This window comes from Bufo gargarizans, chromosome 3 (assembly GCF_014858855.1).
Source record: "Bufo gargarizans isolate SCDJY-AF-19 chromosome 3, ASM1485885v1, whole genome shotgun sequence".
NCBI classification, from domain to species: Eukaryota; Metazoa; Chordata; class Amphibia; order Anura; family Bufonidae; genus Bufo; species Bufo gargarizans.
In genome coordinates this window covers 299,069,752-299,091,222 of record NC_058082.1, presented here as the reverse complement: position 1 = coordinate 299,091,222, position 21,471 = coordinate 299,069,752, and the positions used below count along the sequence as shown (strand labels likewise).

The window sequence follows — 21,471 nt, the reverse complement described above, 5'->3', positions numbered from 1 at the left end:
TCTAGTATTGGAGACCAGAAATAGGAGACAAAAAGCAATTCCAGACATAACTCATGGACAAAAGTAGCATTGTGCTTGGAAAAATCTCAGAAAAACATTTTAATGATTACCTTCACCCTCTATTACAATTTTATATTAATTGCTTTGGAATGAGTAAGTATTACTCCAAGAGCTAGGCACAATAAGACTATCCTCAGAATAGGTCATCAATGTCTGATTGATGGATTCTGATGCCTGGCTGTGCTATGACCTCTTCTTAAGCCAGTGATCTCATGTTCATCAGACACATGGCCAATGTGCAGCTCAGTCTCATTCAATTGAATAGGCCTGGGTTACAATATTAAGCACAACTGCTATACAATGTATAGAGCTGTACTTGTTGTGTTGTGTACTTTGTTGTGAGGAGGCCACAGTGCTCATCCAGGGTGGCATCATCCATGAGGTGATTATGAGAATCTCACATCAGGTGGCGGCCGACCTGTCTGAGGAGGCGGCAATTTACAGTGGGGCACAGGAGCCTATTGTTTTTGTCCAAAACCATTCAGTCTCATAGGCCGCAGGCTACTAGGCCTGAAGTCTATGAGGGCATAGAATGGCACAGAAGGTCACAATGACATTACTGCAATGTCCTGTGGTGGGTTTCGGTCAGCATGATGACGGGGTAACGAATGCCTGTGTCGTGAAACAGATGTTTGTGATTTATCACACGGCCTGAGACCTGGTGCAGAAGGTCACAGAGATGTCCTGACAACCACCTGCGCTGGGATGCGGCTGACTACTCAGGCTATCGGTCTGAATGCAGACAGGAGCATGGAGTAGGACATAGATGAGGTTTTTTTTTAAATATAGTTATGCTGGCACTACAGTTGGCTCTACTGGGGGAGAGCACTTTATATAAAACTACTATGGGTCTTTGGGGGGGCATATACTATGGGTGACTACAGAGGCACATTATACTACGGGGGACTACAAGGGCAAATTATATTACAGATAGACTTACAGGGGCACATTATACTATGGATGGCTACATTATACTACAGGGGACTACATGGGTGCATTATACTACATGGGTAGTACAGGGGCACATTTACTACAGGGAATTATACTACGGGGCATTATACAACAGGGGGCATTATACTACAAGGGACTACAGTGGCACATTCTACTACAGGGGCATTATAATACAGGGGGACTACATGGGGGAGTGAGAGCATTAAACATACTAGCACTACAGGGGGGCCTTATAGTACAGGGGGACCACAGGGGTGGTGAAAGCATTAAAAATGCTAGCACTAAATGGTAGCATTATACTAAGGGAGGCACTACAATAGGGGAGAGGATTACATATACTAGCACTACATGGGGTATTATAATACAGGGGTCACTACAGGAGGTGAACATTATACATACTGGAAAGCTGGAGCACTACAAGGGGCATTATAATTTTGCGGGCACTACAGTGTGGCTTTATAAATACTGAGGTCATTAAAGGGGGCATTATAAATACTTGGAGCTACTACAGGGGGCATTATAAATAAGGAGGCAACTAAAAGGTATATTAGAACTACAGGGGACACTATAAGAGGCCTTATTATTACTGTGGGCTCCATAGGATAATAGAAAAGTGAGGAATCTAAGATGTCTGTGCGTAAACATTGCAGAGACAAGACACAGCTGAAAGAAGTTGTCAAGGTGGTCTGGTCTGAATAGAGAAGATGAGGAAGGAGAACATCTACATCAGACACCCACTGATCGGATATTGATGACCTATAATGAGGATAGGCCATTAATACTGAACTCCTGGAAAAGATTTAGGAAGAAAGGAGGTGATAGGGATCTAGTACTAAAGGTTTTGTGCCCATTATTACAGCATTAGAAATCTAGCCCTGTTTACAAAAGAATATGTACTATATGGAATCAATGATAACATATGTGTTAAACCAGTATGCTGATGGGCTAAACCAGACACAAGTCATATGAGTAATAAAAGGGCATTAGTACAATTACTCCTGCGAGTGGAATGCCCCAACTAGTACTGCCGGTAGAATTAGTGTAATAATCATATATACCTACGCAACACTCTGACCTTTCTAAGCTACTGTAAACTTGCAGTAATAATGATGTCCACAACAACCCCATTCATCTTTCTCCTTTTCTTTGTGCAATAAACAAAGACATTACACTCCTGACATATCGCCTCCCACTCCATTCCCAAATTGATTTCCCCTTCTAGCCCTCAGCACTGCGGATCTACTGTATAACCGGTGGCGTATTACCGAGCTTGTAACTTAATACAAGTATTGATTACAAAGCATTGGAAGAAGGAAATAAAAGCAAACCCAGAATACAAAAGATATGTAGGACAGGTGTGTGCGTTGAAAGAACGCAGTGCAGGCATGCTCAAAGCACAAGGTAGGTACATGCTATTTCTGGATAGAGCTAGCATAATAAAAGAAGAATAGCACTACCACCACTGCAGGGTAAATAGCTCATATAGGGTGCAAATGTATGGGGTCAAATATGGTTTTTTCTCAAGTTACCATTAGATTGACCAGTAATGCTAGTCAATGGATTGACAATGTCAGTGCCTTCTATAAATTCACATGAATTTTCTATTCTTCCAATCTGTCATCCATCAAATACGCCTACACTTGCAGCATTTACAGTTTTGCAGATGTTTGTCAATCAGACTGTCAGTTTTTGAAGCTGTTCAGGGAAATAGTCTTCTTTAGCTCTTCCCGAGTGTGTGCATGGCTTGTAGGGAATTTTCTTTAATTTTACCAGCTATACGCGTACCTCAAAAACAATAGTCTAGCTCAGGAGTCAGCGCCTGCTGTGCTATGGGAGTTTCAACAACAGCCACGCAAGAATGCAAGCTAGGAGTTGTAGTTTCACAATAGCTGGAGTTTGCTGGATCCTGCTCTAGATCCTTTCCTTGGCAAATTGTTGTTTCATAGCCTAGACAGGGTAGGACTACACGTTGTCACGTGTCACGCGACAGCAAGCTGAGGAAAAGCCATGCAACACCATAATACGTGCCACTTGCTTGCAACTTGCTGTCGCTCGACTATTTTAGCAGGCGAGTCAGATGTCACGGGTGACTTACATTAAAGTCACTTGAATGAACATGCGTCTTACGGCACAAAATCTGATATGCTGCGACTGTCATGTCGCGCTACACATGTCACCGCGTAGCCGTAAGCATACTTGTACTGTTCTAAAGGTTCCCCAAGTGAGGATCTGTGAGATGTCTGTTTCCTAAACAGCCGACTTCCCCCTCCTATGCATTTGCTTTTGGAGTTGTCACATTTTTGCTATCCTGTTATATCCAGCCTGCCCTCTTCTCAGCCGTGATAACACAATTACAAGGGTTTCTCTAATAACCAATTAGCATACACACAGTAATATAAGGTACCAAGTAGCAGCAGCCAAGTGTGGATGTGCCTGAAAAGCACGCCCACATGCAAGTGTTGGTGCAGTTTTCAAATTGACTGTCAGGATGAGTTTATAAAAGCACATAAAACATGCATCATAAAAAATACATTAAAAAAGACTTGTTTTTACCACTATTGTGTTAAATATGTTAAATCAATGGGGGTCATTTGCAAAGACTGGCTTTTATGCTGTTCTTCGTTTCCCCTCTGAGTTGTGGTAGCTTGTGCCTAATGTATGACAGGCATTGTGCGCCTGTCGACTAAAACTACTTCACTCCCTGAGTAGAGCAGGTTTATGCCAACATTTACACCTGTTTTTAGGCCTAAATGTTAGTCAATTTCCCGGGCCGATGTTGTGCCCCCCGGCGTGCCCCCATCACTACCTTACCATGCCCATGTGTGTGTCACCCATGTGACAAAACAATGTCGCACTGGCACTAAAATAGAAGCAAAAAGCGGTTGCCCTTTTTTATAGCTGTAAAAATGCATAAATTTTTATGTGTTTTTACAATGCATTTTGGTAAGTTTTTTACCAAAACTCAACACAACTGCAATGTGTAAACCCACATTGTTAATCGACTGATGAAAAATGGTTAATGGCTGCAAAGTTTCGCAAAACCATGTGACCATGAAGAATCAAGAATCAATTTTCAACACTCAATTTGGAAACTGTGCCAACTTGCACGTCAAAGCAGTTTTTAGCTGCGCTGTGTCTCGGCTACCTGACAACCGCAGCATGGGCCTTGCAGTCATTCATGAATAATAAATTATCAATCATGTTAAAGGGGGGTTACCATCTCAACATATATGGCATATTGCTAGGACAGCTGTGGGTCCCACCTCTGGAACCTACTCCTATCTCCAGAATAGGGCTACAGAAGAGAAGGGAGAGCAGCCACGCATGCGTGGCTATCCTCCATTAATTGCTATGAGAGTTCTGAAAATAGCCAAGGTTTGGCTTAGCTACTTCCAGTAGCCCCATGGCGGTGAATGCAGAAGTGGCTGCAGTTGCACTGCTTGATCTCCATGCACTGCTCTTGGACTTTTGAAAATAGCCAAGCATACCCATTCGGCTTTTTTTCGGAAGTCCAGTAGCACTGAGTAAAGAGAACACAGTGCATGTCCATTCTGAGGACAGAAGCGGGTCCTAGAGTTGGGACCCACACCTGTCTGACTTTTGTGGCATATCCTAGTTACATGATATAAATGTTGAGATGGTCAACTCTTTTAAGCTGTGGTAGTCATTTTTAACATTGGTAACACAGTATTTTTAAGAACAAAGAAAGTTCAAACTTTTTCCACATTCGTGTAGATTCAAGGCAAATTCTATAATTAAATATACTTAATACTTACAAGTTTTCCAAGATTTTAATACTGATGACCTATACTCAGGATAATGTAAAAAAGTTGAAGAGCAGCACCTCACCGACCAAACCAGAATGCACCAGCCCAACCACGGCCGCAGATCAGCAATCAAAACACGGTCACGGCAGCATCTCCGGTTCCATCTTTATTACTTGTACCAAAAAGAACGTGTACACAACAGCAGCAACGTTTCGGCTACATTGATTTGCTTGAGAAAAGCCACCATGTAGCCGAAACGTTGCTGCTGTTGTGTTCCCCTTTTTTTTTGGTACAAGTAATAAAGATGGAACCGTGTTTTGATTGCTATACTCAGGATAAGTCAGTGTCTGTCTGATCATTGGGGGTCCGACACACGGGACCTCTGGCAGGTACCGCTGCCCTCTCGCAGCTCACTTAGCATAGTACCATACATTGCAAATTGGCTGTGTCTGGTATCGCACACAGCCCCATTCACTTCTATGGGGCTGAGCTGCACCTAGGCCATGTGACAGATGAATATGTTGTCACTGGCCTAGGAAAAGCTGAGAGAAGACCACAGCACTACTGCTAGCACTGGTGTCTTCTCGAACAGCTGATCGGTGGGGGTACCTGGTGTCGACCCCACCGATCAGATACTGATGATCTATCCAGAGGAAAGGTCATCAGTATAAAAATCTTGGAAAAACTCTTTAAATCTCCAGTATCAATGGTGATATTACTAATAGTTATTATAGCCATATCATATTTTGGCATTCTAGGTAAACTGTCTGATACTTCAATTTTTACCAAACTGTTACAGAGTATTCTTTCTTAACCAGCTTTTCAATAAAGCTATTGAATTTGTAAAGCAGTCAGACACAATGAATTTTTCTCACTTTACTGAGAGCTTGTGATTGTCCCACCAGAATCAGAACGTTAGAAGCAAGAATGGACAAACAAAAATTGAGTAGGATGATTGAGCGCTCAGAACGAATGAATCTGGAATACAAAGCAGAGAAAATGCATTAAGACTCGTAACTTCACATTCAATCAGAACATGAGAAAATAGTTTTACGAATACAAGTGTAGTCATATAAAAGTCTTCTGGAACATAATAAAATGTCTGAGGGTAGGTGCAATGAGTTAAAACAAATGATCATATGACTTGTACATCACTTTTCAACAAAACTAAAACCTGCAAATATGTCACTCTAGTGAAATTACAGAATTTGATCTAGGAAGGAACCATGCATTGGTCAACAGGTTGGTCATTTGCTATCCACAGCAGGGCAAAACCCATTATGGACCATCATCTCCATGTCAGATATTCCAAGCATACATTTCATACTAAGCCTCATGCACATGGCAGCACACAGGGTGAAATACATGCTTCATGGTAGCTGTATGTAGGGTGGAATACCTCCATACATATGGCATCCAATGGGGCAAGCTACAATTTGTATCAGAATTGTACAGAATACAACATAAAAAGAGATATAGTGAGGTGTAGTAAGGGCCTAGATACTTCTATGAGTGATGTATTGCGGCTCCATACAAGTGGTTAAACAAAGCCATATTATGGCCGTATGCATGAGCCCTTTGCCCATGCCCTGGTATGTGAATGAGCAAATGTGAAGGAGTAGCATCTATATTTATTATTGGAAAATGTTTTTAAGATTTTTTTTACACAGCAAAAATGATGAAGTAGCTAATGACAATTGGTAGTACAGTCATTATCAGCAGTGATGGCCAGTTTGCCGTGTTCGCCAGCGAACACATGCGATCTGCCATCTTAACTGACAAGTCTGGCGAGGCACAGGTAAGTCCTTGCCTGTGCCTGTGTGCGAGCCGGCCTGAAATGAAATGCGGTCTCCGGGAGCAGGCAGTTCCCGGAGACTGCATTTCATTTTAGATCGGCTCGCGCACAGGCACAGGCAAGGACTTACCTGTGCCTCGCCGGACTTGTCAGTTAAGATGGCAGATCGCATGTTTTCGCTGGCGAACACGGCAAACTGGCCATCTCTAATTATCAGCGCTAAGAAAAAAAAAATGTCAGGTTGCAATACTCTGCAAGTTCTGCAGTCAGACCTGACTAAAGGACACATAGTGGTGGCACCAACATTATATCACCGTCAGAGAAGACACATTTTTACATTGCTTTTATGGATTATATGCAAAGATAAAAGAATATGAGTTTTATGCTTTCTAAGTATCAGCATTTTCCCTACATAAAGTATTGCACACAAATCAGCTATCTTGTTTATTTCATTTCCTGTCAGAATGGCCATTAAGTCCAAGTCATTCATTTTCTTAGCATCAGGAAAAAAAACTAAAAACGTTTATATAAAGGGAACCTGTCATCAATTTTATGCTGCCCATACTGACGGCAGAATAAAGTATACACAGGTGAGTTGATTTCAGCAGTCTGTGATTTATAAGTAAAAAATAAGTGGTTGCCAAGAACCAACATCACAATTATTGCAGACTGGGCCTGGAAAAGAGTCCTGGCCACCTGAGAAGAGTCCTGGTTATTCATGATCTCCTGCTCTCCTGCCCACCTGCTGATGACTGACAGTCTTCTACCTAGTTTTCTCTCTTTCTCTAGGAGAGAACTGCTAATCATCAGCAGATGGGTGAGGGGGCAGGAGATTATGAATAACTATGACTCTTCTCAAGTAGATTTCACTCTTTTCAAGGCCTGGGCTGCAATGATTATGATGCTGGTTCTCAGCAACCTCTTACTATTAGCTCATGAGTGACACACCGCTAAGATCAGCATTTCTGTCACTATTTTATGCTGCCCTCATTGAGGTTACCATAAAGTTGATGACAGGTTCCCTTTAAGAAAGAATCACACAGAAATCTCAATCACTTAATATATAAGGCAGCTTACTCCATCAAGTTCAGCTTTAGGAGTTGGTTCTCAACAAAGTAATTCTAGAGACATTTAAAGGCGATGTGTCACCTCTGGCAATCCCTATTAAATATAGTAATACATGTATAGAACACATGCCACTGACTCCAGATCAGTCATTGCATGTCGATACTCACCCCAATTTCCCACTATGTGCCCACAAAAAAGTAGTGGAATACATAGAGAAGACTTTTTCATTATGTGCACATGCACAGGAGTCCTCTCAATACATTCCATGGCTGGTTTGCGGGCATACAGCGGGAGAAGAGAGGCGTGTATCAAAATACAAATTACTGCGGCCTCTGTTCTCTACAGCTGCGCTTAGTAGGGCGTGCTGGAGGTGATAGATTCCCTTTAATGATATTGGAGTCTGGTCAGTTCATTGTTTTGAGAATATCAGCAGCTTCTTTGGTGGAAAGGTAGACCTTGATCGTCACAGCAGTTTGCTTGAGGTCATATCTTACTGTAGAAGTATTTGTTTACTAGAAGATATTCCATAATGCATAAAAGTTGTTTTGTGCCTATCGGCATTTGTGAGGCTGTCTATCAAAAACACACCACAAGTCATGAAGCTGTTGTACTGTACATCCCGAAATTTCCACTGAGAGTTGTAGACAGAGGCTTTCATTGCTTGATTGGCATGCATACCAATTGTATTGCTTCCAAAGATCCCAAATTTAGTTTCAACAGCTCATAAAACCTTAATCCATATCTCTGGCTCTTGGTTTCACTGTTCTAGTGTAGATTTTCTTCTTTTCCTCTTTGTGCTTCTATTTCCTTTTCTCAGTAATGTTTTTTTGACAGCTACACATCTTTTCATATCCATAATGTTGTGTTGTCTTCTCACAATTGATGGCCAGACAGAAACACAGATTTTTTTCAGATATGAAGCAATAATGCAGGAGAAGTGATGCTTTGAAATCAATGGTCAGACTCAGATTATTTGGTGAACAGATGAGAAGGGTTCTCTAGCGGAAGAGATGCTCTTTGAAGGCCAATAGAGGTGGGTCTTGAGCAAGGAACCCCTACTATTACATTTATATCCCTTACATGGCAGCTGCAAAAGTTGGTTAAATAAAAAGAAAACCCTGTAAAGTTGTTTTGCCAGTTAAGCATTTATCATGTAGAGAAAGTTAATACAAGGCTCTTACTAATGTATTATGATTGTCCATATTGCCTCCTTTGCTAGCTGGATTCATTTTTCCATCACATTGTACACTGGTTATTTCCATGGTTATGACCACCCTGCAATCCAGCAGCAGTGGCCGCGCTTGCACACTATAGGAAAGGGCGCCAGCCTCTGTGGTGGCTGGGACCGTGGGAGCTCCATAAGCTGGAGTTTTTTTCCTATCGTGTGCAAGAACAGCCATCACTGCTGGATCGCAGGGTAGTCCTAAACCATGGAAAACGAGGACTGTATAATGTGATGGAAAAGTAAATCCAGCCAGCAAAGGACGCAATATGGGTAATAACAATACATTAGTAAGTGGCTTGTATGAACTTCCTCTACATAATAATTGCCATTTGCTGAAGTGACAAAACCCCTTTAAGTATTATTTGACAGATACCATTTTAGTGGTCCACCAGGTCTTACAGTACATTAAGAAAATCTGTTGAAGGTATTTGTCAAATTTTCTCATAAATATGTTTTCTGCATTTTTTCCAACCCTGAAAAATGAATGACTTGTACTTGATGGTGGTTCCTGACTTTTGTATAGTACTAGAAGTGTGTGGCCAGGTGACAAAACAGCTACAATTATTTCTAAAATTGTTTCTAAGTGTTCAGAAGTTGTTGCATCAAGAAATGTATAAGTGAAGGCATTATGTTATGAAACTTTTTTTATCTTTTGACAGTAAGAATAAAGGATTGAATATTGACCATTTTGTAAAAAAAAATATTACTTCATCATGAATAGAACAAAAAAAAAACAAAAAAAAAACACCACAAATAATCATACTACTAAAAGCAGTAACAATAAAAGCCTAACTGGATTTTCTAGCTGACACATTTTTTTAAAAAAACTACTAAAAATGCTGAACAAAAATAAAAATGCGAAACTCACTTCAAGGATCTCCTGCAGCTCCATGCTGATGCTTCCCAGACCCCCTCCAGTCTCTCCTGCCTTGTCCACAGATGATGTCTCAACAAATGGGGATGTGACCACTGCAGCCAATTCATGGCTGGCTGCAGCAGTCACCCACTTCAGCCATTGATTTGCTGCAGCGATCACATGTCATCCTGGACCAGAAGGTAGAGAGCAGTGGGGAACCGGGCAGAATTGGAGAGGGGGAGACAGGTAACTGTGTGGTAAGTTTTTTTGTTTTGTTTTTTTCATTTTTTACAGCATACTTAATGGGCTCTGCACACAACAAAAAGCCAGAAGCAGCAGCATGAAAAGGAGATGGTCCCTACGCTGACACTCGGAAATGCCATTCTGTGCTGTTGAAATACTCCATTAGAATGGGCCCTAAAATATTACATCAATGTAGAAAAAGAAAAGTTTTGTCCAAGGGGGAACACCCACTTTTACAACTCAGTGACGTCAAAAGAAGGTAAAAACATAGGTACACTTTGGATATAATAATACATATTTTCTTGGGCTCCATTACAAATCTGATTTAGAACAACTACATTGAAAGTTAGAGAAGGTTTACAGTAGCAGGGTTGGGATAACTAAAGGACCATGAGACCTTCTACAAAATATTGGCAGCTTTTCCTCCTAGTAAGTGAAATAATATATGAAGACTGTTTAGATGCACTGATAATTCTAGCTTACAGTACATATAATGCACACTGTGTACATGTAGATGTTTCTAAATGTTTCTAAAACCAGATTGCTCTTAAAGATGTTTTACCATCACTGAAATTAATGGCACATCACTAGGCTTGGCAAGACCAATTGGAAATGAATGGCATATCCTAAGACTACGCCATCATTTGCTGCAAGGGGCAACCCTTTTAAAACATGTTCACTTTCATCCAAAAATGGTACTATTTACAAAGCCAGACATATACAGTGATGTCTACCCACCACTTGTGATAAATGAGATGTTTACTAGTACTCAGACAGTGCCACTGCCACCAGCACAGGCTTTATTATAACCTCCAGTCTGGTTAAGAAATTACACTAGGAATATAACTTCTCACCACTCTGGATGCCCCTTCATTTTGTAAGACCTTCCTATGTATGTTGTATCATACCTCCAAAATGCAGCATAAACAGCAAGAAGAATGAGCAAAGCCATGCAGGACACAGCACAGCCGATCATCAAGGGGACCGATGGAGAACCAGAGACATCCATTACCTGCAGAGAAAACAACATACAGTATAAAGGCATTGTTTATCAAGATTTTTTTCAGACTGACTTTTTTAGCAGAACACTAGGTTCAGAATCCACTTTGAGACATATTTATTTCACAAGATTTGATAAGATATTGCTGTATTGTAGCATAAACTACAGGAACAACAGGGGCTAAAACTAGATGTTCTCATTTGGAGTGCCTTTTCAGTTTGATATATATAGTACATAGTAATTTACGAATGAGTTCTGTGCGTCATATCATATTGCTCTTTTAGTGCAGAGCTACATGGTAATATGGGATGACTATTTTCTTTAAAAAGAATAAAATCACAAAAAAATTGTCAAAAAATGTCAACTGCCCATGTTTTATGGAAAATGAAGACTGAGTTAATTGACTGCCACAAGATGATATTTAATGGCTAAGGTGAATGGTCGTAGGTGCATGTAGTAACATACATGGTGCTGAGTCTCTGGTGTTGAATGCCAAGTTCCAAACCCAATTTTTATTGGCATAGTCCCTGGTTGTCCAAAATAATTTTTTCAAAACTAGCTCTATATATAATATTAATTACTTAACCAGACACACTTTTCACACAACTTTGCATAAATCAATAGTGACCACATGAAACTTTGTAATATGTCTTATCAGTAAGAAACGATTTGTCCTCATGTTATCAGTTTACCTTCCCCCCTTGCTAATTGCTTTTCACTTTAAACAATGCCTTAATCCCATCCAAGATAGACCAGCTCCGCAGGAGGATTATATTTCATTGCAAGTCTGTGGAGGGGGGGGGGGGGGCTAAGTGAGCAGGAGCCCACACAGACAAGCAGACTGCTGGAGCTACATGGGCTGAGACATACAGGTCAGTACCTCTCTGTAATGTCCTCTATGATGCTGGGGCTGCTTCTGAGTGCATAAGAGAAGGCTAGGAAGCAGATTCTCCTCTACTTTCTGTATGCGGTGGATGGTGGCCAGCCTCTACTCACCATCTCTGGGAGAACTGCAAACTAGACATACAACATGCATAGGGGAAAACTGCTAAAAATGCCACATACAAGTCATATAGTGGCCAGAAATAGTGTTATTCCTCATGTACACATACTGTACTCCTGATTAATGTAAGGTTTGCTGAAAGGTTATGTACGCTTTAAAACAATGCTCAGTAGTTTGTGGTATTTAGTTCTATGGGACTCAAACTGATGCCAAAGTGCCACTTCTGTCTTGATCTTCATTTTCTAACAAGATCAATCATTATTTATTGTTTCCTTACAGGATCCATATAGTTTTTTTTCTTACAGTATCCGTCATGTCTTTTTTTTTTCAATCATTGAGGTCAATGGATGGATTGCAAAGAATAAATAATGGAAACTGATGCAAATTTATATCCAGTATTTATTAGTTAATGTTGCAAATGTAAGAACCCAGCTTTAAAGAGGACCTCTCATGTCTGTTTTAGTAACTACGTATATTCCCTATGTAATAACTGTTCTGGAGCTTCTATTCTGATGGCTCTATGTTGTGTCATTACTCTGTTATTTCTACTAGAAGTTATAAATGCATTGGCAGCAGCTTGTAGTAAAGGTACAGATGGTTGTTACCAGTGTGTCTCTGCACAGTCTGACACCAGCAGCACTGACTGGGCGGAGTCAGACACACCCGCTACTGGTAACACCCAGCAGTACCTTTACTTCAGACTGCTGGCAATTTATTTGTAAACTTCTAGCATGAATAATACAGGAATGGTATAACAGAGTCATAAGAATATATGCTTCAGAGTTGGTATTATATGGGAAATGGCATGCAATTAGTTACTAAAACTGACATGTCAGGAGAGGTGACAGGTCCTCTTTAAGGCTTCATTCACATGTATGGCATAGGGTCCATTAGGGATCTCTGCCACAGACTCTAAAAAATGCTGGAATAAATTAGCACAGCTTGTTATTCTATTTTTAGAGTAAAATGACTGCCATCGTAAAAGAAACCAAATGGATCATCTTAGTCAATGGGATCCATCGTGCGCCATGGGTGTCCATCATGTGACAAATCCATTTTGGCTTCCATTCAATTTTTCTGTTTACATGAAAGAAGATATTACAGTTATAATTCAGTAGCTCTGTTTCTCCCTTTTTATTGATCACTGCCTTCTTTATCTGACAATCTATGCTATATAATGCTGACCATACAATGTGTGATTTTATGATTAATATGACAATAGGGCCTAGCATCAGGCTAAGCAAAGAGGACAAGTGAAGGACTGCGCCCTCTTAGACATTGTCATTGCTTTACTACATCTGTATGTTCTATCTGCTTTATGAAGACCTTTACGTTCTCACTCATATAAGCAAGTATGTTATTCACAAAACAAGCGTGATAACTGGACACTTGATATAAGATCTATTCACAATATAAAATGTCTGCATTATAGTACAGCATCAAACAGTCCACCCCTCCTTTTGGCTTCTATGGCCACCTTGCTATGATGTTGAAGGCTGCACACATATGGATCTAACCTGCCAAACTCCCAGACGAATATGACTCATTGCAGAAGGGATGGCAGATTAGAATGAATGATTTTTTTGAATGAGTTCATGCACTTTGTAATATTATGAAATACTAAACTTAGAAATGGGATTGAAGAAAAGGTGTTAGAGGGAATAAAGACAGAGAAGAATCTGTAATATACTCTAATTTCGGTTCTTAGCTGATCAACCACTCAATACGTTGGCAATGAACTCAATTAATTATCAAATAAGCAGATCAACCTCTCTGTAGGTGTCTTGCTTGCGATATCCTCTTATAGCTAATCAACTAAAGATTTCTATTGCCAAAGTGCTAAAACTTCTCTAAACATTTGTGACCTTGGGTTGGACCAATGCCTAGTCATCCATGAGGCAAACCCAGGAGAAAAGGTAGAGCTTCAGAGTATATCAACCCTAATTGCACCAGTAAACAATATGCATTAGCATTTAAGACAACTACATATGGAGAATTATGGTATAAAAGTATCACAAAAATGTATTCCATAGCAATAAAAACATAATGAAAATAACTGCTGAGAGGTTTTTTTAAATGAACTTGGAAGACAAGAAGACATACAAAGGAGGATACATCATACATAATAACTGCAGATGTACTGCTTTCTCTCCCAAAATAGGACATTTGGCTAGGGATAGATTTGAGTCAAATGGATGAATGAGTAGGAGGCACTTCCTATTTTAATGAGAGAATGTTATGCAATTATAGCTTAAGATGGAAATGATGGTTCCTCATAATAACTAGATATACATGTGATATGCCTTTTCTAAGACACAAACCTTCCATAGTCAAATGTAATAAAAGAAGAGTTCCAAAACGGTAAGCCTAAACCTAGTTTAGACAGGCACAGAGCAAACCTTAACAGAGACTATAAAAAAGGAAGATTGACACCAAGATTTAATGAAGTTTGGTGAATCTGTTATGAATATGTGTAATTCTTAACAGAATTCATTTCCCGCACATAATTTATCACAGGAATCCATTATTGCCTGGCCCACTCTATTTATAGTAGAGAACTCGCATAGTCAGCTATAAAATCTGCAGTAAGTGAAGTTGAAATATGTCCATGAATTTTAAAGGGGTTAAGTATGTAAGTAAAAATTATATGGCTATGCCATAATAGCATAATAGCATAGTAATATGCTACGTGCTAAAAGATGCTAGACAGAAAAAAGCATTGCAAATACAGAGAAAAGAATAGTAGCAATCACTACACAAAATGTAGTACATAAGCACAATGATCCATCAAAAAGAATAGGCCTCAGATTTGTTTTGAACATTGGCGTCGAAGTTCTCTCTCTAGTGAAACACTCATTGGCCTATTTTGTCCAAAATATGTTTTTTTTACACTTACCAACTCCTTGGGAAGCTGTGCCAACACTGCAAAGGTGGAGAGCTGGTTGCAAAGGCATTTGGTGTGGGATGGGTGGGTTGGTAGGGTCTGGCAGCTTTCAGTGTCCCAGCTCCCACTAGATGCATCACTGATGATCAGAAGAAGAAGAAGACGACATATGAAGTCAAAACCTGGAAAGGTACAGCTGGCAACATCACAGTGTTCTTGTACAAACAGTCAAGGATACTAGATAAGCTGTGCATATCTGGAGCAGGCACAGCAAGCCTGCATCACTTTGCTGGTGTCTTGAATCAGTGTGTGTGTGTGTGTGTGTGGGTGAAACCCAGGGAGAGAAGTGAGGCAGAGAAAGAAGGAGTGTGGGGGAGACAGAAAGACAAAATGAGGGGGAGAAACAATAGGGAGGATGATGAAGAAGAAGTAAACATGGCGAGGGGGAGAAGTGGAGAGAAATATGGTAATGACAGATGAATGTGCAGGGATGCAAACCGTGCAGTGGTATCGGATATGTGAAAATCACAGTCTAAAAGGGTAATGCAGGGGCAGAAAAAGGGAGAGCAGCTGGTAAAGCATCAGAGGAAGATAAAATATACTGCAAGTATAAGCAATGGGGAAAGATTACGTTATGCTGTAAGACATTATTCAATGGGGATTACACATGAAGAAGAGAAGACCAGAAGAAGAAAATTATATGGAGTACAGCTAAAAGGAACATGAACAAAGGGGATAATACTCTGTGGAGTGAGGAATGATGCTGCATCTAGGGCCTAGGCTTAGGGGGGTTTCCGAGGTTTAATCTGACATCAGGAAAATCCTCCAAACCTCTCTGTCACCCCTTCCCGTGTGCTCTTTTATCATACATCCCACAGCCTTCCCTAAAGCTTTAGAGAAAGTAGCTGAACCTGACACGTTCTACACGTATTTCTTGTAACTAAGAGACTTAGCACTCAGTGTTATAAGCACAGGTCTTCTTTTAAATACCACATGGTGAATGATTTAAAGCATACCTGTCAGGGGTGGACGGACCATAGACCTTACAGGAAAATCTCCCGGTGGGCCGATTCCCAGAGGACCACCTAAGCACTCCTCTTGGCCAAAAGCCAGGTACATAAAGATCTGATACTCTCAGTATTAATTAATTTAGGCAGTATTTTGTGCTGCACCGTGGTATCTGAGGCCACTTTTAGTTTTTTTCCAAGTCCACTTTAAATTTCCTGTCCACCCCTGGTTTACATAAAGAATAACACTATATCTGGCTATTATATGACTTTTGTTCTTCTTTTATCATCAGTTTTCCCCTCTGAAAGGGGAAATTGTCAATATACCCTGAACTCAGCATCAGGAGAGAGTAGAGACTGACTTCTATGGTGTCTCCCATTTATTGCACATACACTGCAGGACATTATGCAGCACTAATGAGAAGTACTGCTGTGAATCCAGCACTGGGGTGAGGCGAAACACTTAATAAAAGGTAGATACCAATGAGCAATAAAACACAACACCGGAATACGGTTGTACAACACAAATAGAACGCTAGTGTCAAAAATGAATAGCTCCTTGAAGGGAGAAACACAGGCACTCAGCATAAACACAGATATAATACAAAATGTATATCCAAAAATGTATCTTAAAAATATGTATCAAATAAATAGATGCATATATTGGCAAAGACAGACATAACCACATGGAGAGTGCACAAAACACGTCGGGACGTCAATTTCTAACATTGCAAGTAGTGGAAAAGGTGGGCTGGAAAAACAAGTATAAATAAATACAAAATCAAACCACGTGGCCCCCCCACCTAGATAAAAAACCATGATTCACAAAATATACACAATATAGACTCAGCTAGTGGCACCTCCTAGAGACCCGACATGTGTTTTGCGCTGAACCTAACGCGTTTTGTGCACTCTCCATGTGGTTGTGTCTGTCTTTGCCAATTTATGCATCTATTTATTCGCTTTATCAATTTCAATAAAGATCCATTTTTGGATATACATTTTGTATTATATCTGTGTATATGCTGAGTGCCTGGGTTTGTCCCATCTAGGAGCTACTTAATAAAGTTAGCAGGATACTATGTCTCTGCAGCTCTTTCTCTAGATATTCCCTCATCCCCCCACTCCCCTCTCCATAGACATCTACGGGCAGTAGTTGTCTCCATAGACTTCTATTGTGAGTAACTGTAACCTGATCTCTCAGTCAGTTGCTAAACTGCTGTCACTAAAGATAGATTTTAGAAGTGAATTGAGAGTGACTGATCAGTGCAGGAGAGGGTGAAGAGAATATGTGGCTGATAAGTGGAGAAAGGAGCATCTTCTTTTAATATATTACAGCTTTGTCTCATCTTCATTTGTACTATTGATTAAAAAATAAATAAATAAAAATAAAAGCCTAAAACAGTTACTCTACATATTTGAAACTACGAAAATGATGCGAGTAAGTACGCAATTGCAGTCAGTTTTGACTGCGATTGCATTCCGATGTTCAATTTTTATTGCGCGGGTGCAATGCGTTTTGCACGCGCGTAATACAAAACTGACTGTGGTACCCAGGCCCGAACCTCTTCACTGAAGTTCAGGTTTGGGATCGGTGTTCTGCATATTTTATTATTTTCCATTATAACATGGTTATAATGGAAAATAATAGCATTCTTTAATTCAGAATGCTAAGTAAAAGGTCCATTGTGGGGTTAAAATAAAAAAAATGTAACTCACCTCATCCACTTGAGCTCGTCTTCATTCTTCTTCTTCTTCGAGGACCTTGCTGGAAAAGGACCTTTGGTGACGTCAGCGCAAGTCCTGCTGAATGAAGACAGAAGATTCTTCTATCTTCATTTAGCAGGACCTGCGCTGACGTCACCGTCTCGCCACGTGGTGAGCACGATGACGTCAACATAGGTCCTTTTCCAGCCAGGTCTTGCAAGAAGAAGAAGAAAGAAGACAAGCCCGGCTACGCGAAGTGGATGAGGTTAGTTACATTTTTTTATTTATTTTTTAACCCCACAATGGACCTTTTACTTAGCATCCCTATTCATTTCTATGGGGCCTGCATTGCGTGAAAAACACAGAATATAGAACATGCTGCGCTCAGCTGAACAGCCCCATTGAAGTGAATGGGTCCGGATTCAGTGTGTTCGCCTCACGCATTGCATCCGCACGGAATTCTCGCCCGTGTGAAAAGGGCCTTAGGGCATCAGTTGTCTCCATAGACTTCTATGGGCAGTGGCTGTAACCCAATCCCTTAGTGAGTTGCTAACCTGTCTATACTGAAGACAGATTTTAAAAATGGATTGATAGTGATTGGTCAGGGTGAAAGCAAAAGGGAGGAAAAGAAGTTGTGGAGAAAGAGGCATTTTCCTTTAATAAGATATATTACAGTTTCTTATTTTCAAGTACTAGTGATTTACAAAAAATAAAAATACTAGTTTAAAGCTGTTCCCTTAATGTCTCTAGTATTTTTTTGCATTTCTTTTAACTGATTCAAGGGGTCTTGTCACAAAAATATTCACTACCTATACACATACAGGGTACACGATCTTCACATACATCACGAAATCTCTCCCCAGTCCTCTACGTTACTCTGGCAACCACAGCAGATGGAATGTAAGAATATAACATGCCAAGGATAAGGACTCTTACACCCCCACACATAAACACATCCACACCTTTTAATAGTCAGCCATGGATGTAGCAATCATCTACTAAGTGGCAAACTCACACCTGAATCAGTTCTATCGTGGTTAGAAGCACACATAGGAAATTGGCGTTAGCGAGACAGATTGACTAATACAAATGCTTTGTGGGCCCTTTGGAGCTGACAGAGTTGTTCTGTTTCATAAGCAGATTTTTTACAGATATCCTGACATTGTGAAGAAAGAAGAGGCAAACACTCAATGTATTCAAATAGCAAAAACTTTAGCAGCTGCAAAAAAGGCCTGTCACCATCTGCTTTACACAATAACAAATTAAATATGATTGTACGACATATTTTTTTTTAAGGCTCCTTTTTGTCTTTTCATGTCCTGTTTTCATGTCCTGTATGTTAATTAGACAAATCTCTTCCTCGCAAAGCAAGGAAATCAGCTGTGGTGGTCTTTTCATTCCCACTTACATAAACACAATGTAACTCTATAATGCTGATTGGTCAATGTTAAAAGAAACAAAAACAACTACAGCAGAAAAAAAAATAAAAAAAAATGCTCAACTCGACTTTCATTCTGAAGTAGTATAAGAAGTCAATACAGTTTCAGCACTTGCTGATCTGGACAGCTCCAGGTCCCAATGATACTCTACAATCTTCTATAGGTGGGGCTAACATACAGATTAAAATCTGCCATTATTTTATTAGCAGTGATTTTCTTTTTGTATTGAAGACACTTTTTGCATTGTCCCCAGCTAGGGGTGGGTTCACATCATGTTTTATGCTTCCGTTTGTTACAAAAAAAAAAAAAAAAAGGATACAAAAACACAGCACACCCTATTCTTGTATCCTGGACAGTCCGGTAAAATAAAAATGTATACTTTTTTTTTACAATGGTAAAAAAAAAACTACTTTTTTTTGTAATGGTAAAAAAAAAACTATCCTTTTTTTTACAATGGAACACTATGGTGAACAGGTGCCACTGCATGGCATCAGTCTGAGGCATCTGTTTAACGTATACATTTTTTGTATACGTTAAAAGGATGGGAAAACCCTGATGTGAACCCACCCTAAGTGACAACTCTCCACTACGGTAATGACTATAAAGGATACACAAACCACACTACAATTAGCTCTCATTTACAAGGTCACTACAATAGTTTATCTTATTGTGAACAGTTGTGAAAAAAAGACATTGTATTCGACTAAGGCCCCTTTCAGACAAGCGAGTGTCACGCTGTGGACTCGCAGCACAGCACCCGGACTGAACTTCCAGCAGCACTGCCGGGGTCGCATAGCATTATATTGATTTATGATTCTATGTAACCCTTACAGTTCTGGAATGTATTGGATAAGGCCCCATGCACACGGCCGTGTTTCACGGCCGTGTGCGGGCCGTGGAACCGCGGCCTGGATCCCTCCTGAGAGCAGGAGCGCACGGCGTCACTGGTTGCTATGACGCCGTGCGCTCCCTGCTGCCGCCGTAATACACTGGTATGATCTATACCAGTGTATTACTGTACTGTGCCGGCAGCAGGGAGCGCACGGCGTCATAGCAACCAGTGACGCCGTGCGCTCCTGCTCTCAGGAGGTATCCAGGCCGCGGTTCCACGGCCCGCACACGGCCGTGTGCATGGGGCCTAACACTGACAGCATTATGTCAGTGTTATCCAATACAATCCAGACCTCTAAGGGTTACATTATTACATAGCATCATAAATCAATGTAATGCTATGTAACCCCGGCAGTGCTGGGAGGTCAGGCCGGGAGCTGCGCTGCAGACTCGCAGCGTGACACACGCTCGTCTGCAAGGGGCCTAAAAGTAATAGCGACTGCTAGAATTCAACCGTTGATGCAATTCTACAAGACACGAGACATTGTAATAGAAAGTTTTGCAGGAAAGGAGATAAAATGTTTCAATTGTTTGGAATGCAAGAAAGGTTTCAATTATTTGCTGTCCAAAAATGTGGTATCCAGCATGTTTAAGAGACATGATCGAGGAACATTGTCATCTTTTTTTATTTATTTTTTCTTCTAGCATTAAATGAAATTCTGAAGTGATTGAGTGTACCAACCTTTTAGAATAATCCCAGACAGCACACTGGGGACTTGATGTGCCCTGTTAGATAAGAATATACCTTTCATTATAGGAAATATTTCCAGATTTAGGATGCATAAAGACATATAGTGCACAAAAAGATGTAAAACTAAGACAAAAAACACAACCTGGCAGCAAAGTCCAGAATAACAGCTATCACAGCCTGCCTTAGGGACAACATAGACTATATGATGAATGCGCTCGATAGTACTTACATTGATTATGTGTGATAATTCCACCACCGCTAGCTGCTCTACAGGTTTGGTGAGAGGACGGACAGTGACAGTCAGAACCTTTGAACTGACAGCTAGTGAATTACTCGGAGGAGGTAAGATGAGCCCCAGAGTGCGGTAAAGCACCGCACCAATCACAAAATATGCGGAGTCCTCTGTCTCTGCAGAGAGGATTAGAAAAGTCTATTATTGCATTCACATTCTGTATCACTTCCCATATACTGTATGTATCAAATTTACCTGCTTGGGGCAGAGTGAGAACTTCTTTGGGAATAAAAAGTTTATCTTCAGAGTTTCTAGCCCAGTCGTTCATCCCACGGCGACCCTTCATGGGGAAGTTTATATCACTGGAAACAGCTGAGACAGGTTCCCTCTGGATACTAATAACTGTGTGACATGTAACATGGGCATAAGATTCAAGGTATAGGACGTACACAATTATATAAAAAGTCTATTAAGAAAATAAAACTCAGCCTTAGGCCTCATTCACACGGCCGTTGCCCTGCCGTGGTCATATTGCGGCCCGCAAACAGTGGGTCCACAATATACGGACACCGGCATTTTAGACTGTAGTAATGTTTAACAGCAACTTACCTTGACATAAGGTACTCTGCTAGTAATGGCTGTTTTTAAACTA

The 21,471-nt window shown here is 40.5% G+C and overlaps 1 protein-coding gene across 9 annotated transcripts in view; it reads right to left on the bottom strand.

Moving 5' to 3' along the window:
- ADGRB2 (adhesion G protein-coupled receptor B2) overlaps nucleotides 1-21,471 on the bottom strand; it is a 509,181-nt gene that overhangs the window by 32,679 nt on the left and 455,031 nt on the right. For all 9 annotated transcript variants that reach the window (XM_044285131.1, XM_044285132.1, XM_044285129.1 and 6 more), the window contains 6 exons: nucleotides 21,075-21,221; nucleotides 20,817-20,995; nucleotides 20,579-20,622; nucleotides 14,865-14,991; nucleotides 10,874-10,977; nucleotides 5,654-5,756 (listed from right to left, as the gene is read on the bottom strand). In XM_044285131.1, the coding sequence (XP_044141066.1) occupies nucleotides 5,654-5,756; nucleotides 10,874-10,977; nucleotides 14,865-14,991; nucleotides 20,579-20,622; nucleotides 20,817-20,995; nucleotides 21,075-21,221 (704 nt within the window). The remainder of the gene's footprint in view (nucleotides 1-5,653; nucleotides 5,757-10,873; nucleotides 10,978-14,864; nucleotides 14,992-20,578; nucleotides 20,623-20,816; nucleotides 20,996-21,074; nucleotides 21,222-21,471) is intronic.